The sequence below is a fragment of the Ursus arctos genome, unplaced genomic scaffold (genome assembly GCF_023065955.2).
Source record: "Ursus arctos isolate Adak ecotype North America unplaced genomic scaffold, UrsArc2.0 scaffold_21, whole genome shotgun sequence".
Taxonomy (NCBI): domain Eukaryota; kingdom Metazoa; phylum Chordata; class Mammalia; order Carnivora; family Ursidae; genus Ursus; species Ursus arctos.
This window is the reverse complement of record NW_026622886.1, coordinates 5,981,569-5,999,264: the sequence shown is the minus strand read 5'-3', so window position 1 is coordinate 5,999,264 and position 17,696 is coordinate 5,981,569. Positions and strand designations below refer to the sequence as shown.

At 55.1% G+C, this 17,696-nt stretch overlaps 1 protein-coding gene across 2 annotated transcripts; it reads right to left on the bottom strand.

The window, feature by feature from the left end:
- Positions 1-2,664: 2,664 nt before the first annotated feature.
- Positions 2,665-16,525, bottom strand: MB (myoglobin). Of its 2 annotated transcripts, none has more exons than XM_048217984.1 (3): positions 16,480-16,525; positions 6,982-7,204; positions 2,665-3,373 (listed from the first exon to the last, which is right to left on the bottom strand). In XM_048217984.1, the coding sequence occupies exons 2-3, from the start codon at positions 7,132-7,134 to the stop codon at positions 3,227-3,229; spliced, it is 300 nt and encodes a 99-aa protein (XP_048073941.1). In that variant the 5' UTR covers positions 7,135-7,204; positions 16,480-16,525; the 3' UTR covers positions 2,665-3,226. The 2 variants fall into 2 exon arrangements, with proteins under 2 accessions (XP_048073941.1, XP_026355400.1); XM_026499615.4 differs by lacking the exon at positions 16,480-16,525 and adding an exon at positions 12,268-12,554.
- Between the last annotated feature and the right edge of the window lie 1,171 nt (positions 16,526-17,696).

Below are 17,696 nucleotides of genomic sequence, written 5' to 3'. Positions count from 1 at the left end.
TACACATTTATATATACAAAATACGTATTTATAAAATATATATAAAAATAAATCCTCTTGGTTTGTTTTTCTGGAGAGCCCTGACTGATCTACCACCATCTTTGTGACGTCGGTCTGCCGTGATGGGGCCCCCGTCTCCCCAGATGCCTCAGGAGCCAACTTTACCGGCCTCCCTAGGCCCAGAGCCCTACGTGCACCCCCAAAGGCCTGTGTGCTTCACCACGGCCCCCACCCCGCCCCCCACCGTCCTGAAGCCCTCTTCCCTCCCCAGTCCCTCCCCACAGAAGATCCGTGAGAGCAGAGACCATGTCCGTTTTCCTCACGGCTGGGAGACTAGTCCCAGTCCCGAGCCCAACACACAGTATTTGCTCAATAAATATTCCTTGAATCCACGCAGAATAAACACAGTTGCGCGATTACATTTGTAAAATATTAGCCCCTACTACCCCCACCCCCTGCCCCCTGCCCCTGCCCCCTGCCCAGGATTTCTTTTCTTCTTTTGCTCTTTCCTTTTCACACAGCAAGGCATTTCTGAGCCCAAGCCTCAGGAAAAGACATGACAGCTGAAAGCAAGAAGAACACGTCTCTTGTGTGGATTTGCGGATTCAAAAGCTCAGGCCCTGAGAGCACCAGAAAAAACACACAGGAAGGACAAAGATTTGGAGGAAACCGTGAGGCATCCCTGCTCCCCAGCCCGGAAAATAATGTTCTGCATACGTCAGGAAGAAGAAACAGACTGCCGTTGGTGGTGGTCCCCAGAGAAAGTAGTTCTGTCCCCTCTGGAGGCCACTGCTAGCTGGGAGGATGCCCTTGTGTGAATTAGGAAAAGGCACCCCTTCTGGGTACATAGCTTGGCAACTGGAGCCCAGACTGGATGCAGCCCTTCATTGGATCCCTCCACCAGGGGCTCTTGTGGAGTGCACAACCTGTACAACCATACAGGGCAGCCCTGCACACCCCTGCCAAGCCCTGCAGGAGGCTGGGAAAGCTCAGACAAGCTCTGGGGTCTAAACACAGAGGAAATCTGTGCCTCCTGTCCCAGGTGAAGGCCTCATGGGGGAAGGGTGTCCCAAAGAAGAAGTGGCCCAGGGAGAAGGAGCCTCGGACAGCTTCAGGATTTCCTCAAGTGTCTGAGGAGGACACTAAGTGAAGACCAGGTGGGGTGCAGCATCCCTGAGGACCACTGGGAACAGGTGACAGCAACAGATTGCCACCTCCCCCCCCGCACACGCACAACTCAGCACAGGTAAGCCCCCTTAGCATTAGCCAAAACCCCAGGGAAATGTGGACCCGGCAAGCAACCTCAAGGAGACAGAGATTAAGTACCTGCCACGTAGCCACAGTGAGGTTCCAAATAGAAAAGAGAAGCTGCATTTTGTGCACGTCAAGGTACAAACAGAGTTTTCTACCGGCCGTGCTCAACAAATATTCGTTGGATGCGTGCGGAATGAATGACAATTGGCTGGTGCTTCTCGGCAGCTCCGATTTTCTTCTGCCCTCATTTAATTATCAGACCACGTGGGGCCCGGACTAGACTGTCAATTGCTCGAGGGCAGGGAGCAGCCCGTTCAACTTTAAATCCTGCACACGCATCTACAGAGAACTGCTCCCAGCCTGGGCATTCAACTGAATGACCATATAAATGCATGGAATTTTCCCCACGCTCCAGGATCTCTCCCACCCTCTCAGATAGCAGACGAACCCACAAAGCCCGGAGCAGACCGGGTGGATGAGCCTTTTAGGATTGGAGACATGTCTACACGAGCAGAGGAGCTCCACCCTGTTCAGTTGTCAGGAACCTTGGCGTGGTCTGAGGTCAGGCTCATCGCAGGGGGTTGGGCCCCGGGGATTCAAGGGCAGGGGTGACTAGGTCACTTGCCCTGGGAGTTCCTGGAGCTTTATGGGCCCCAGGACTCGTGGCTTCCTGGAGTTGGTATCCTGCGTCTTAGGTGCTGTTCGAGGCCCTCCTGGCCTGGGCGCTCCGATGGACTCAGGCCACCTTTTCCGTGGCCCCTGTCCATGGTCTCGGCTCCAGCCTGCTGCCCGGCTGCCTCGGTTGCATGCCAACGTTTTATTCTGGGTCCTCGCCGCAGTATCACACATTCCATCTGTGTGCTCGGCATTTGTAGGATGGAGCGTGTCTCCTGGCCTGTGTCTGTATGTTATTCCCCATGCGTCTGTCCTTTTTCTGTGGCCAGAAGGTCAGTGCCCGCCACTGGCTGGCCACCTCTTTGTCTCCCCAGCTGGATTCCCCGCTGCCTCCCCAGCTTTGAACCCGGCTTTGCCGCCCAGAGCTGGTGTCCTTGGCGCGTTATTGAAGTTGCTGTAACCACGGTGACCGCCTCCCCCTGGGTCCTCTCCTCTGGGCGCCCTGCAACTGTTTGCCTCTTACTACAAAGGTCTGCTCACCAGCCCACTTCCCCCACCAGACAGGTCTGTCCCCCCACCCCCCCGATTCCCCATGCCCAGCACTGTCCCCGCCACCGAGGGGAGATCTAAGGAAGGCAGGTTCCTGTCCCTCTCTCCCTCCTGCCCCGTTTCCCTCCTGGCCTCCTCTCCCTCGGCCTCCGCCCCGCAGGGCTGTCTGCATACACAGTCCCAGCCATTTCTTTGGTGGGGCCCCTCCCCTTGCTCCAGGAGAGGAAGATCGCCAGGCAGAAGCTGTGATGTTGCAAGGTCTTTTATTAAAACCGGGTGAGTCACTCCATTTGCTGAGAAGGCACATTTATGTTCCAGACCCCCGCCGCCTCTCTCGGGATGGGTGTAGCTGTCCCACTCCGCGCAGACCTCTTCCTCACTGCAGACGGATGTTGGGGGGCGGGGGGAGTGATGGGTCAGAGCATCTTTATGGCGGGCCTTGGTTTATGGCTTGGATTTGGGATTAGAGGTGAGGGTGAAGGTGTCGTTGAGTTTGGAGGTTGGAGGAATTGGATTGGAGTTTAGGAGAGAGGCGAAGCCAGTGGGACCTGAACGCCACGGGCCACTGTGAGCCCAGGGCCGCACGTCTCCGGGTTCCCGGGGTGATGGCCCTCCACAAGGACCCCAGTCCCCAGGCCTGCCAAGCCACCGGAACAGCCTAGCCCAGCCCCTGCGCCTCTCCCACCCAGCTCTCATAACCAAAGCAGACACTCAGAAGCAAACACTACATGGCTACAGGAGATCCAGGCCCACCCGCTGCTAGGCCTCGGGACCCGAGTGGGTGGGGGTGGGGGAGGCATCCGGGGGCTTAGCCCTGGAACCCCAGCTCCTTGTACTTGGCAGCAATGTCATTCCGGAACAGCTCCAGGGCCTTCCTCATGGCCCCCTGGGCATCGGCACCGAAGTCCCCGGGATGCTTGCTCTGCAGGACCTGGATGATGGCTTCTGAGATGAACTGCAGGGGGAAGAAGGGAGGGGTTCTGGTCACAGGGGCGCACGAGCCAGGAGCCAGATGGGAATCAGACTGAATCCCACCTTCTCTTTATTCCATGGCCACTTATCGAGTGCTTATTAGACACCAGGCACGCTTTCCAGGGGTCTCTGTGGATTAATTCCTTCTCTCCCTACCAGCCTGTGAGATAGGTGCCATGGGGAACCAGGCCCATCTTGGTGCAGGAGCCCAGGGCACGGCCTCCATGCTGGCAGCAGAAAGGAAGGGAAATGCTCCCATTCTGTGGTTTTACCCAGGATTTTGGGGATGTAAAATCTAGAAATTTGTGTATATTTAATTTTTGCCTTTGATGGCTCAGTGTGGTTATTGCTCTAAGTAGCCTACGGGGGGGGGGGGCTGGTGGGAGTGGGGGGCAGAACATCATTTTTCTGTGCCAAGCACAGAGCTGGTGCTCAGAGTTCTTGGTGGGCGGGAAGGAGGGAAGACGAGGAAGGGCTGAGGCCTACGGCTCACCACCGGGACCCATCCTGTCCCGTACCAGCCTCGCTGTCCCCACGAGAGCTCAGACACCCACACCGTCATTACCAGGACCATTTACAGCACGGCTGCTTTAGCGACTGGAAGATCTCACGGGTGTAAAATGCTACTGGGCCCTTTTGACAGTTAGTCAAGATTTGATGCCAACCAAAACCCTGGCCCCTGGACCAAGCGGTGTCACTTTACAGAGGCCCAGACGGGAAAGTAGCCAGACTGAGGTCACATAGCAAGTGGACGGCAGAGCTGGAATTTGCAGCCAGGGGGCTGTGGACACATGGCTGCCCGAGCCAGGGACAGAGGCAGGGACTGCACCTCGGTTGGCTTTTCCCAGTTTCTCAGGGTGCCCCAAGTGCAAGGGATCACAGGCAGGTAGCAGTGGGGGGGGGCACATGGTGACAGAGGCCTCAGGAGGCACACACAGCAACACCCAGTAAACATAGTTCTGCCTAGAAATAGGGACAGCGGGGTGCCCGCGGGGTTCAGTCCGTTGAGGTCAGACTCTTGGTTTCAGCTCAGGTCATGATCTCAGGGTCATGAGATCGAGCCCCACATTGGGCTCCATGTTGGGCATGGAGCCTGCTTCAGATTCTCCCTCTCCCTCTGCCCCTCCCCCATGCTCTCTCTCTCTCAAAAAAAAAAAAAAGGGAAAAAAAAGAAACGGACAGCTCCCTAAAAACCTGCCTTTGAGCAACGATCCAGACATACATTTAAGGTCCCCTCTAATTCCACCAATGTCGCAAAACAAAGTGGGGGTTCGGGCTGCCGTGAAGTCAGCCCTGCCCCTGGAGAATGTGGGAGACCCAGGTTCTAGGCTCCACTCTGCCGTGACCCCCATGGGTGACTTCACCCTAAAACAGGGGCTCAGCTGACTGCATCGCGTCCCATCACTTCGCCTTTCCTGAGTCTGGGGCACGGCCACTAATATCCGGGAAAGTATGGCCTGGGGCAGCCGGACAATTGAGAAAAGTTGCCCTTGGCACCCAGCCCCTTTCTGTGGCCCCGCACTTCCCGGCGGGAGGTAGCAGCCCTTTAGGAAGAGCACAGAAGGAGGTCCCACAGTGAGGGGGAGAGCAGACACGGGGCTTCGTCTTAGATGCTGCAGGATTTATGCAGTAAAAGAAACGTATTTTAAGTAGACCCGGTTTCTAAGTCCACTTGGATACATCGTTTTCTCTTTCTGAGCCTGCTTTCTTGTCCCCCAAGAGGGGATGGCCATTCAAGGTGTATTGTGAGCCCACCACATGCCACTGGGGTTCAGAAATGGGAGAGCCAGGATCCGCCCTTGGGGAGCTCATGTCCCAGCCAGGAGACAGCTGGGTAAAGACATAAATCCCAGTACAGCCGGGCAGGCGCCAGGACAAAGGATGAGGATAAAGCTGCTTTGCAGGGGGGTGCCGGGGGACGCTGGTGGATGGAGCAGCTGACTGCCACAAGCAGAGGGGGTGGCTTCTAAGCGGGACCCTGGAGGATGGACAGGGGTCTGCTGCCAAGAGAAGATGGGCAGGGCAGGGGCCGCAGCATGCGCGGAATCTCAAAGGCAGGACCCGCTCCTCACGCGTGCGATGCTGGGGGGGATGGGCAGCCAGGGTTGTCTACATATGATTTGTGGGGCAGCTGGGGTGCAGGGAGGTGAGGCTGAGAGGCTAAAGACAGGGGTCGTGGTGGTTGATGGGAGACATTGTGCCACAAGGGATTAAGAGCTCGAGTTCCCAAGTACTGTAGATCAGACTGTACCTACTGGCTTATTAGCTGTGTGACCTTGGGCAAGCTACTTCAGCTCTCTGAGCCTTCGGTTTCCAAATCTATAAAGTGGGTCTGAGAAAGGTACCTGTCTGGCACAGAGTGCTCTAAGTGCCTGTCCCATGTCCGTCTTCTTCTTCTTCCTTGGTAACAGAACACTAGCGGTAGTTAGAGTGGAAATAGACTATAATTCCCAGCTTTCCATGTACACGGGTGTGGTCTTATCACTAACTTCTGGCCAGTGAGACGTAAACAAAACTGTTGCATGGGATTTCTGTGACTCCTTACAAGAGAGCTTTCCTCTCTTCCTCCTGCTTCCTGTTTGGAATATGGACCAGATGGCTGGAGCTCTAGCAGCCATCTTGGACCATGAGTCAAGTGTGAGGACTCATGACAACTTTGGTAGCACAGAAAGAGCCTGCATCCCTGGTGGCTGTCCATACCAGATCTGGACGCCCCACCTCTGAACTTCCTTTGTGTCGGAGACAAAAGAAGACCTTAGGTGCAGTTCCTCACCTCGGGGAGACTGTGAGAATTCTATGCAGCGATCTAGGTGAATGCTTACCATGGCCCATCCTCACAGGTAGCTATGACCACGATCTTTATCCTCATCACTGCACCAGCCTGCCCGCTGCTCCCGTTCCCACAGGTTGCACCTATCCCTCAGGCCCTTTATCCCCCAGATCTCAGTGCTCCCTCCCTCCACACCCCTCCTCCCACTGCTTATAAAGGCAGGACCCGCAGCTCAGGCTCTCCCCTGCCCACCCAACTTCTCAGCCCATTACAGGAGGTTCAGATCAATTCCCTTTGCCTAGGACACCAGGGCTCTCTCTTTTTTCATTTGTAAAGATGCCAGAATGAGTGGCGCCAGTCTGCTGGCCACCCCACCCCAGGATGGAGCCCCGGCTACCATACTGGGGCTCCCCGTGTTTCAGGGGTTAGGACTGCAGCGGGGGGGCGGGGTCTGGAGGAACAGAGCCCTAGTTTGAATCCCGGGAGTGTGCCATGGACAAGCTAATGCCCTCCTTGTGCCTCAGTTTACTCATCTGCCCAGCGGGTACAATAATGGTGCCTTCCCGTGAGGGGAATGCAGGGGGTGCACCCAATAGCCACCCTCCCCTTCTTCCCCCAGATGACATACTGATTTGGGGGAGAAGTGGGTTTACTCTCAGTGACCCCAGGAGGAAGGCAAAGTGGGCGACAGCTCAGTTTATGGTTGAGGGCACCGGGGCACAAAAAGGAACATCGTGGGCCGAGTGGGGACTCGAACCCAAATCACATCCCTCGGAGGCCTGTCCTTCCGCCCTCCCACCTGTCCCTGCCCTGCCTCCCACCTCCAGGTACTTGATGGGGATCTTGTGCTTGGTGGCATGTGACTGAGCCAGGGGCTTCAGCTCCGCCTCATGATGCCCCTTCTTCTTGAGGATGCCCCCCAGGGCGGTGAGCACCGTGTTGCCATGCTTCTTCAGGTCCTCAGAACCCTTCATCTCATCCTCTGACTTCAGATGCTTGAACTTGTCGAACTTCTCCAGGGTCTCGGGGTGGCCCTTGAAGAGCCTGTGGGTACAAGGAGGGTGGGCGTCAGACGCAGGAACGCGCAGTGGGGTCTGGAGGTGGCCAGACCCGAGTGCCAGGCTGGGCTTCCCTACTTCTCAGCTGTGTGACCTTGGGCAAGTCACTCTACCTCTCTGTGCTTCTGCTTCCTCATCCAAGCAAAGGGGATAACCAGTCCCTACCCGTAGCAGCAGCGCTGCGACTAAATGAGAGCATACACGCGGAGCGTGTGCAGTGCGCCGTAGGAAGTCTCCCCTTTATGACTAGTTTTCATCCTCACGACCTGCCTCTTCAGCATTGCTGCTGTGAGAGGCAGGAGGGAAGCACATGTCTGCACGGGTCCCTGGCTTCACCCCCATTTTCTCTAAGTTGTTCGGAGAGTAGGGGACTAACTGGAAACGGGTAGAGGAGGGGGAGGTGGGGGTACCGGGGCCCGAGGACCCTGGGTTTGTTGAGTACCTCCTGTGTGCCAGGCGCTGTGCCAGGCTCTGCACCTACACCCCCTTTGGGGTCCCACTATTCCCACTTTACAGATGAGGGAACAGAGGCTCAGAGGTGGGAAGGCGTAACTCGACATTACAGGGCTGCTGTGCGGAAAGGCCAGCCCAAAACAGGTCTGAGTGACTCAAAAAACAGACCAGGCAGGGGACCATCTCTGCAGCTTCCTGCCTAGGGATCATCCTTCGGTTGCTTGAATACTTTCAGCTATAGGAGGCTCACTACTACCTGTGAGGGCCACTCCACTCCAGATTGGCTCTCAGGCTCAGAAATCTCTGGCTTGTTTTGCTCAGACACCCTGTCCCTCCTAGGCTCCTCACAGTATGGGTGGTGAGGCCAGGGGGGAGCCACCTGCCAAAGACCGGGTCCCTGCTCCTGCCAGGGAGCCAGGGAGTTGAAAGCAGAGGGACTCTGCCCGTGAACCCAAGTAGCACCTGTACCCTCAGACCTCAGCGTTTCCTGCTGTGGAAAGGTAGATGTTATTAAAGGGAGTCCTACCTGCAGCCCAAATGGCCATGGTTCTCCCCATTTCACCTGTGGGTGAACGGACCACAGAGGTAAGTGACGTGCCCAGGGTCACAGGGCTGGCCGGTGGCAAAGCCCACCGCAGAGACTGGATGGTTCTAGAGCTCATGCTCTCTGTGTCTTGTGTCACGCCCTGAAATGTTTGCGGGAGTGACCCTGTGTGCCCAGGCTTTCCCTCCTCCTGTCTAATGGCTTCAGGTCCTTGGAAAGTCCTTCTTGCCTACCTTCCTGGCTCTGCCACAGCCTCCAGCCCTGCTGGGGACACACTCCAGTTTGTGGAAGCATCTCACAGCACACACCCATATTCACGTGCATGCACACCCAGACACACACAAGTGTGCACCAGCTCGCACCGACAGGGAGCTCGCCCTTCTCCCAGGAACGAACCCCTCCTGTTTCCCTAGAATGCCTGGGGCTGTCCACGCCCTGCCCAATGTCACCACCTCACCAACCCCCTCCCCGGACCCCGCCAAGCCCTGTGCCTCACTGACAGCTCATCTCTGGCACTTTTTGCTCGAGGGTCCCTGAACTCCTATTATTATCTGGTGACAATGATCCTTGAACTCCTGCCTGACAGATGGGAGATCTAGCACCTACAGGGGAAGGTCAGACGGAGGTCAGGACATGGGAGAGAGCCTCTCTGGGGCAGATGAGGGCCAAGGACCTGGTACCCAAGGCAGCCAGGGGTCTCAGATATTCTGGGAGGCCCCCAGATGTGTGGGAGAAAGGACACGGGACTAAGAATTATGGAAGCTGAGTTCTGGTCCCTGCTCTGTCTCCAATGTGCTGGGTGACGTTGAAGAAGTCACTCAACTTCTCTGGGTCTTGGTTTACCCATCTATAAACCAAAAGCGTTGGTCTAGCTGATATTTCAGCCTCCAAATTCTAAGGCTTGACCCCTGCCTCACCTTCCACTCTCCACCTGTGAGCCAGCAAGGAAGCCCAGATTTACCTTCATCGGAGTGGGAAAATTGATCTAATCCATGCCCACCAGATCATTCTGGAACCACTCAGCTGCCTCCCTTCCTCGGCCCACAGTCTTGCAGCTGGGAGGCCCCGGCAGCCACAGAAGGCCACATGTGGATTTACCTAAGGGCAGGTCCCTGCGAATGGACAAAGGAAGCCCTCACCCCGTGGAGAAGGACGGACAGATTTCCTCCACCGTTGCAGAAGCCCTCACTTGCCTCGTGTTGTCATCTTCCCTCCTGTGTCCACCTGCCTTGCCTATCACAGGCCTGCAGGCAAGTCAGCGAGAAAGGAGGCCACCTCCCAGCTGTCCTCTGACCTGAGGCCCGATTGGACACCCACCTGGAGGACTAGAGGACTCGGACCTGCAGAGCACCTTCTCTGCTCCAGACTGAAGAACCGGACTGAGGAGGGGTCCCCTCTCTGCTGTGTAGCATGGGGCCCCAGAGCAGGCATGTGATAAGCGGGGGTCCACACTGCCTGGGTTTGAATTCCAGCTGTGTGACTTTGGGCAAGTCACTTAACCTCTCTGTTCGGGGTGGTGATCGTAGTATCTACCTCACAAGGCACTTGGGAGGCTTTAGTGAGTTAATATACACAGAGCCAGGCGGTGTGTACTGGGTAAATATTTGCTGTCCTTCCGCCTCCTCATTTTTGCTACCACCATTATCACCGCCATGGCCACCACTGTCACTGTCATCGTCATCGTCATCAGGATCGGGAATTTGGAGTTCTGTCTATAGCCGCCCCTGGCTGGCTGAGACCCTCAGACCCTGTTTCCTCCCTGTAACATGGGAAGTATTGGCCACCAGCAGCGATTCTTAAACTTTTGATGGCCTCAAAATTCTTTGTCCAAATGCACAAATAAAGTGAAAAGGGTTTGGGCAAGAGAAGGAAAGGCAGGGGCACACTCGGCAGCCCCCTCCCTCCTGGACCCCCCTCTCCTAGAGCCAGGCTCTCCAACTGAGCTTCTGGCTTTTATGTTCTAGACCTTTGTGATCATGTACTTGGAGTGAAGCCCTCCTCTGTGTTCTGTTAGCAGGCTCAGCTGAGCAGAATCCACTGTCTTTTAGAATCAGGGGAAGAGGAGAAATGACCTTGCCAAGGTCAGTAAGGAAGCCCAGGCTCAGCATCTGGAACAGAACCAAGAGGCCAGCTCCCACAGAGGCACGTGCAGCCCTGGGAGTAGGCACCCCTCCCCACCCTCTACACGCAGGGGAGCCCTCCTCCCCAGACCCCAAACGCTAAGAGGGCAGAACCAGTTGGCATGGTCTCTGCACATCCCATGGCCTAAGACGTGACAAGACATTGGTCTTTCTGGGACCTTCCAGGGGCCGGAATCGCAGGCATCACATCTCATCCCTGGCCCCTGGCCACTGGCAGGTCTCCCTGATCCACCCTGGGCAGGGAGGGAATGTTTCCCTTGATGACATAATACCCCAAGCCTCCTTCAAGTCCCTGCCTTGGGGGCTGGCAGCCCCCAGATCACTTTGGAGGGACTCGTGCTTTGCAAATTGGTCCCCAACCCCAACTACCCCGACTCTCCTCTCCAAAAGCAAGGCAGGAGCACAGGCTCAGGGAATGCCAAGGCATGAGAGCAGAAAGGGGCTTCAGAGACCCTGGCGGACAATCGCTTCACTCAACCAGTAGGCAAAGGGGACCCAGAAAGGAGGAGGAACTTGTCCAAGGTCACACAGCAAACGGGGCTGAGGAGCAGATATCAACTTGGGGGAACTTCTGTCCTACGAAACAGGACCTGTCGCAGCCCCAGCAGCCTGCTGTCAGGGACAGGAGGAGAAAGACATAAGGGAACACCCCCAGGATGCCAGCCAGCATCAACAGAACTTGACCATCCTTCCCCAAGTGTTTCTAGCGTGGACCACTAAGGGCTCGGACTTCGGATCGCAGAGCTCACGGGACTGGCCTTCTCCCCAGACATGGGAGCTGGAAATGAGTGAAGCCCAAGGGAGACTGAAAAGACATCTGAATGGAAAGGAAAACCTGGCTCCCAAAGAAGGAGAAACTCATCTGTAATTGAAGTGTGAACCACAATCCATTCCCTCGTGGCAGCTCCGGGGTCCACTTGCTCCCAGATGCAGACACGTTGATTTATGCCCCATTAGATATTTGACTTGCGCTGGCCCAGAGCACGAGATCAGGAGAAGAGGGATCTAGCACTATCTGGGGTTCAGGGCAATGAAAAAATAAAATCCCACAGGCCATTCTTTATGTACAAAGCTTGGAATTTTGTTCTCTTTTGTTTATTCAGGAACCCCTTGCTGTAGCAGTGAAGATAAGCTTGGAGACCGCCCCATTCAGAGTTCTCAAATTCAAGACTTCCTCAACATCAAATGTCACGAATGGGCCTCTGTCTTTTGTTGTCTAATCCTAGTGCAGTGAAGGTCCTTAGTCTGGTTCCATCCATAACAATTACTAACACCCTCCAGAACCTGCCATATTCCAGGAACAGTGCCAGGCCCTCTACATGCACGATCTTATTCAATTCTCACTTCCACTCTAAAATGTAGATATTAGCATTTCCTCCCATTGTATAGGAGAGGAAATTGGACCCAGAGAGGCTGTGTACCTTCCCAAAGGTCACACAGCAGCTCAGTGGCAGAGCCCATTCTAGAGCCACGGGTCTCATCTTGAAGACCACGTCTTAGTCTTGACAGTTCAGAGACCTTAATGGACTTGTGACTTGAGGGAGGTCCTGTTCCTCTCAGGTCCTTTTTGTCCTCCGCCATTAAGTGAAGTGGCTGTACAAGATCTCTCAGGGCCCTTGTAATCAATGTCTACAATTCTAGGATTCCTCTTGGTAGGTGCTAGGCATCCAGGGTTTGAGCACCAGGCTTCTCCTGCTGCTGACACAGGAATGAGCTGGATCTCTTTTCCTCTCTTCCTTTCTGGACTCAAGTCCCTGACACTTACGAGCAAAGAAGAATCAAGTGGGGGTTTTAATAAACGCAATTGACGTAGCCAACTGGTCAACCCCAGGCAAACGTTCCACCCTATAGACACATACCCTTGATCTTTGGGGAGTGGGTGACAGAGGCAATGGGATCTCTTCCTTTTACCTGATGAGGACCTCCTGCCCATGGCCCGCGAGGTCAGCCTCTACCTTCCCCCAGACGTTCAGCACCAACTGCCATTCCCCGTCGCTGAGCCCCATGGTGTGGTCTGAAGAAGACAAAAAGAGCAAGTCCGGGCTGACTCGGTGTCCTGGCTCTGACAGCTGGGGTTTGAGATCGCCTGGCCCCAAAGGGATTTTATACTTTCCCTGAAGCTTGGCACAGATCACTTGACGGCTTGCTCACTCTTTCTCCTCCTCCTCCTCCTCCCTCCCTTTCATGCGGGGTCTAATCTTTTCCTTTCTGTAGCTCTCACATGGAAGCTATTTTGGGTCAGGTGCCATTGTGGGGAGGTAGGACAACTCAGGCCACAGGGGCGTGGGGGTGTTTGTGTGTGTGGCAAGAGCAGGGAGGAGGCTGGGCCACTGTCTGGAGTCTCAGAGGCCAGCAGAAAGGGCACCACCAAGGCTGACGCCAACAGCCTGAAACTCAACTCTCCCTGTTGTCAACCATCCCAGGGGGAACTGTCATATTTCCAAGCTCGGCAGCAGCACTCTGGCTGGCCCTGGGGCTGGCCCTTCACAGTCTCCTTGTCCACAGTCCTCCCACTCTGCCAGAGCGCCCCTCACCCAGCCAGCAGTTGGGGGGAAGGAGCCAAGGTGGTTCCTGCTCAGAGGTGGGCGAACCCAGGCCAGTCCATAGCCTCTCGGAGTCTGAATTTTCCCACTCCATCCAGAAAACTCCTGGCTTCGTGGCCTTCATGACCTTGCTCAAATATTTCCTTCTGAGAAATTTTGCTTGACCTCCCCCCTTGAGGCCCAATTAATTTCTTGCTCCTTCCATTTACTCGTAGGTACTCCTGTTGAGCTGTTTCCTTCATTGCGCCATATTTCTTAGCTTCCATGCTGGCTCCGCCGTGAGTGTAAGCAGCAGCCGATACCGCTCTGAGCCCTTTACATTGGTAATTTGTTTAATCCCTCGACAGCCCTATCTCTATGATAGATATAACATTATCTTCGTTTAATCGAGAAGAAGTTTGGGACGCTTGCCAAGGTCACATAGTTGATGGTAGAGACCTGGGATTTGAACCCAGAAAGTCAGGCTCTTGAGTCCAGGCTCCTGAATACCTTATTTTGATTTTCAGACCAGCAGGAGCTCTGTTTTATTCACTTATGTGATCTCTCAGACTTCACACAGGGCCCGGTACCAAATCAGAACGGAGTAAATGTTTGTTGAATAAAAATATAGATGGCCTCGTACGAAAGGCAAGTGAAGATGATCGGCCTTCTTTATATTTACCCACCATCCATCCATCTATCCTCTGCCCATCATCCATTTATCCGTCCATCCATCCATCCACCCACCTGCTCACCCATCCATCATCCGTCCATCCATCATCCGTCCAACACATAATCACAGAATACCTACTGTGTGGTGGAAACCGCTACGTGCCGAGGACAACAAAACTAAACGAACACATCCTTGTGTTCAAGAAACTCACAGGAGCTTGGGGAGACAAAAGGAAAAAGCTTGCAGTACAGTTGATGTAATGCTATGATCGAGGCACACAGGCCCTTCCTTCCATCTACACAGGATTTTACAGTCTACCAAGTGCCTCCTTGGGCAGGATTACATCTGATTTTCACAATGGCCCTACAAGGTAATTAGCATCACCCCATTTTATAGCTGTGGACAATGAGGTTCAGAAAGAATGAGCAAGTGTCTTGGCTGTCCTGGGTCTGTATCAGACACGGCAGGTATGACTACCCCACATACACAGCTCTTTCTAAAAGCAACTGCCCTGCCCCAGCCCCTCCATGACCACGTAGGTCATGGTTCTTTCCCCCACACTACCCCCAGTCACAGGTGACTGGACTGGGGCAGTCACGAAACCTGAGGCAGCCAATGGCAGGGCTTTGTCCAACAGCCAGTGCCTATTAGCTACACCAATCAGATCCCCTTTGCAAAATATGAACAGGGTCTTTGGCAAGAATTGTCTAGGTGGTAGGAAATGCGGCATTGAAGAGAGTCCGTTTCATGGCCAGCACCGAGTAAGAACCCCAAGCGGAACGCTCTTTAGTGTAACCTAGGGGTCCAGAGTTCACTCCATTCTCTGCCAAGCCGGGCCCAATTACCATTTGGGGATCACCATGAGTTGCCACTTCCTATAGGACCCCTCATGTGTCCTTTTGGTGAGCCCCATCTATTGATTTCTTGAACTAGTTCCTTTCTAACCAGGACACCGAGCTCCAGGAGTCCCGCACGAGGCTCCTGTTAACCCGGGGATGCAGAGCCCATCCGCCGTTCCCAGTGGAGGCTGTAATTGCAGAATCAGTAGTAGCTAAGGAGGAGACAGGGATGGGCAGGAGGCTGGGGGCGGGGGCTATCCTATGTCTATTTGTTCAGCAGCCCTGGACTAAGGGCTTACTCTGGGCCAGGTCTAGAAACAAGAGGAAAGGCAACTCTGGGAGGGTCTGCCAAGGGCTCAGACCCTCAGCAGCTGCAGCCCCTTGTCCCGGTCACTCGCAGGAGGCTGAGCCCCGCGCGGTGGCACGGCAGGGCAGGGCAGGGCAGGGCGGCGCGGTGCCCCATCGGGCGGTAAGGGAACAGGGCCCTGGCAAGGATGTGCGCCCGCCACCCGGGGCTGGTAAGCAGGAGCTGGATCCAATCTGAAGCCACAGCTCTGCCATCTCCAGCCTCCGAGCTGTCTGGGGACAGCCTGAGCATTTAAAAGCTCATCAAATCATTACCGATGCTAAAGGGTTTAATACTTAGCTGTCATCCCTTGGCAGGCGGCCCCATTAACTGGCGTGCTCGCGGAGACCTGTGGCTTTGAAGTCGATGGACCTTTTAAGTTTTACCATTTAAGCTAATAGGAAGGAGCCGACATCTGTTTGCACTTATACATTTCTACAACAGAACAGGCATTACCTAACAGTTGCCATGGCTACCTGGAGTCGCCAGCTTTGTTTGGGGGCTATAATTATCCCTGCGACAGTCTTCAAATGGCCGGGGCAAGGAAGCTGGAGATGCACGAAATAGGAAAACCTCCAGCAGCCTTCGACTCGCGTGTCGCACACGCACACGCACAGAGGTGGGCTGGTTTGACACCCAGCAGGGCAAAACTGCATTGCTCCAAGTCGGATCTGCCCCATCCTCTTTCTCCTCTCATGTCACAGGATCCTTTGAATGTAAAAATCTCAGACGTGTAGGATCATTCTCAAGTCTTCACATTTTAGGGTCTTGAGATCCCAGAGTTAAAATTCTGGAGCGCCAAAGTCTTCAACCTTGGCCACTCTGGAAAGGGGCGCTAGACTCCAGAGTCGTAGAAAGACAGAGGTAGAGAAGTGGAGAAGTAAGTATAGGGCCATCGTGTCTTGAAGCTAACAGAGGACTTGGACGGCCTCTTGTCCAAGTTCCCACGACATGCAGGAATTTTCCTTACAGATCATCATCCAGCATCTGCTTGAATACTCCTAGGAGCAACGAGCTCACTACCTAAACCTTTAAAGCGTTTCCTTTATATTGAACCAAAATATGCCTTCTTGTCTCGCTCACTCCCTTGTCCATGCTTTGGGGATAGAGAGGACCCGTAGAGTCTCTGTCACGAGGGAAGCTGCAGGCTCACCGAAGACTTTTCTGGCCCATGCTAGACATGCCCAGGACTTGAACTGAGCACACTCCCCTGACAAGGTAAACCAGGAGCCTGTCTGGTGAAAAAAGACCAGTTTCGCAACCTTCAAGGCCGCAATTCTCGCCTCTCCTCGAGCACAGAAAGAGAACTCTCTAGCAAGGGGCTTCCAGCATTCCCCCTTCCCCCACTTCCACACACACTCAGGTTTGAGTCCCCACGTGGCTGGGCAACACCCTGCTCTCTCCCAAGGACCTGGGAGTTTGCTGGCCCTTGGGCAGGCAACGAATCTGGGGGACTACACTTTAAGACTCCAGCAAGGGAGGGGGTGACTTTGGCCCTTCAGAGCCAAGGGTCCCATCAACCTTGACCACCTCCCTTCCTCCTCCTCCTCCTAGGAGCCGCCCCTTTGGAGGCCAGCCTGGGCAGTGCCTCCCTCCCGCCCAGCTCCGCTTGCTCCTTCCTGGCAGTGGGCCCTCCTGGTCCAGCGCCAGGCCAGACTCAGAGTGGACTCGATGGGGCAGCGGGACCCCCGAGCTTGCCCGAGACCCCACTCCTCCCAGCCCCCTGGCAGCCATAGTACTGACCACGTCTCCCCTTCTCCCCAGCTGTCCTCCTGGAGCCTCCAGCCAAGCCGTGGGGCTGGGGGTGGGGAGAGGTGTCTTATAGCAGCCAGAGAGAGGCACAGGGAACTAAAAATACAGTTTACATGGCAAGGCTCCTCCTCTCCCTGGAGGCCTGGAGGGGCTTTATTGGAAGAGGGCTGGCAGGGACACAAGGATCCCAATATCCCAATAACAGGTGTGGTCTGAGGACACCAGCTTTCTTCCCCCTCCTCTCCCCTCCGCAGCAGCCTCAGAGCTGGGGAGGGCTCCTCCAGCCCCACCTTCCACCTGTCACCGGATGCAGCCCAGCCTCACCTCCACAGCCCCCTCCCTCCCTCCCTTCCTGGCCCATCTCAAAGAAACAGCTCCCCCTCCATGAATCCTCCCCCAACTCCACCCCCGGCCTAGCAGGTGCACCTTCTCCCCCCCATCCCCCGCCAAGGCCAGGCTCTGTGCAGCCTTATCTCTCCCGCTTTGGGCTGAGCTCCCCATTTCTAACCTGTGAGCTTCCCCAGAAACAGACATACAAAACAACAAGCCCTCACACCACACTTACTGCACTCCAGGGACACTGCCCCTCCCAGCAGCCCTTTTATAAACTCCACTTTCCACAAGAGGAGACAGAGGCACAGAGAGGTTGAGTAACCACCAAAGTCAACCTAGGAGATGCCAAGCACGAAATTTGAACCCAGGCAGTCCGGTTTCAGAGTTTGTGCTTCCCAGCTAGGCACTGGTCTCACTTTTGGATCCTTTTTCTCCCTCTCACCTTTCTGACAGCACATCTAGCAGAGAGCTGGGTCAATAAGCTCTTTGAATGTTTATTTTACTGAACTGAGTCCGTCCCGGTGTAAAGGCAAAGACAGTTGAGAGGCAGAGGACTGGGTGGCCCTGCTGCCATCTAGTGGCGGTGAGGAGAAAAGCCTCCACCTCTGGCTCTGCCCTTTCCACTAGGTCCCTATGTTCCCCAACTACCCTGCCTGCCAGCCAGGATGGGGTCTTTTTCCATCTCTATATTCATGGCACCGACCAGGGATGGCTCTCCAAATGAATAAAAGATAAATAGCCATGGTCTTTGCTCTCAAAGGACTCAAGGTCGAGAGGAGGAAACCCTGTGGGGGGGGGCAGGGGGATTTGGAACGCAGCAGAAATTTGAGCAAAGGGCTTTGGGAGGGTAGGAAGGCAGCTGGGGGTGTGGGGGT

Coding starts and splice junctions, on each gene's coding strand:
- MB (XM_026499615.4), bottom strand. CDS start 12,362: ATGGGGCTCAGCGACGGGGAATGGCAGTTGGTGCTGAACGTCTGGGGG. Junction 7,205..12,267: donor GGGCAGGAGGTCCTCATCAG/GTAAAAGGAAGA, acceptor TTGTACCCACAG/GCTCTTCAAGGGCCACCCCG. Junction 3,374..6,981: donor TCCCCATCAAGTACCTGGAG/GTGGGAGGCAGG, acceptor TTCCCCCTGCAG/TTCATCTCAGAAGCCATCAT.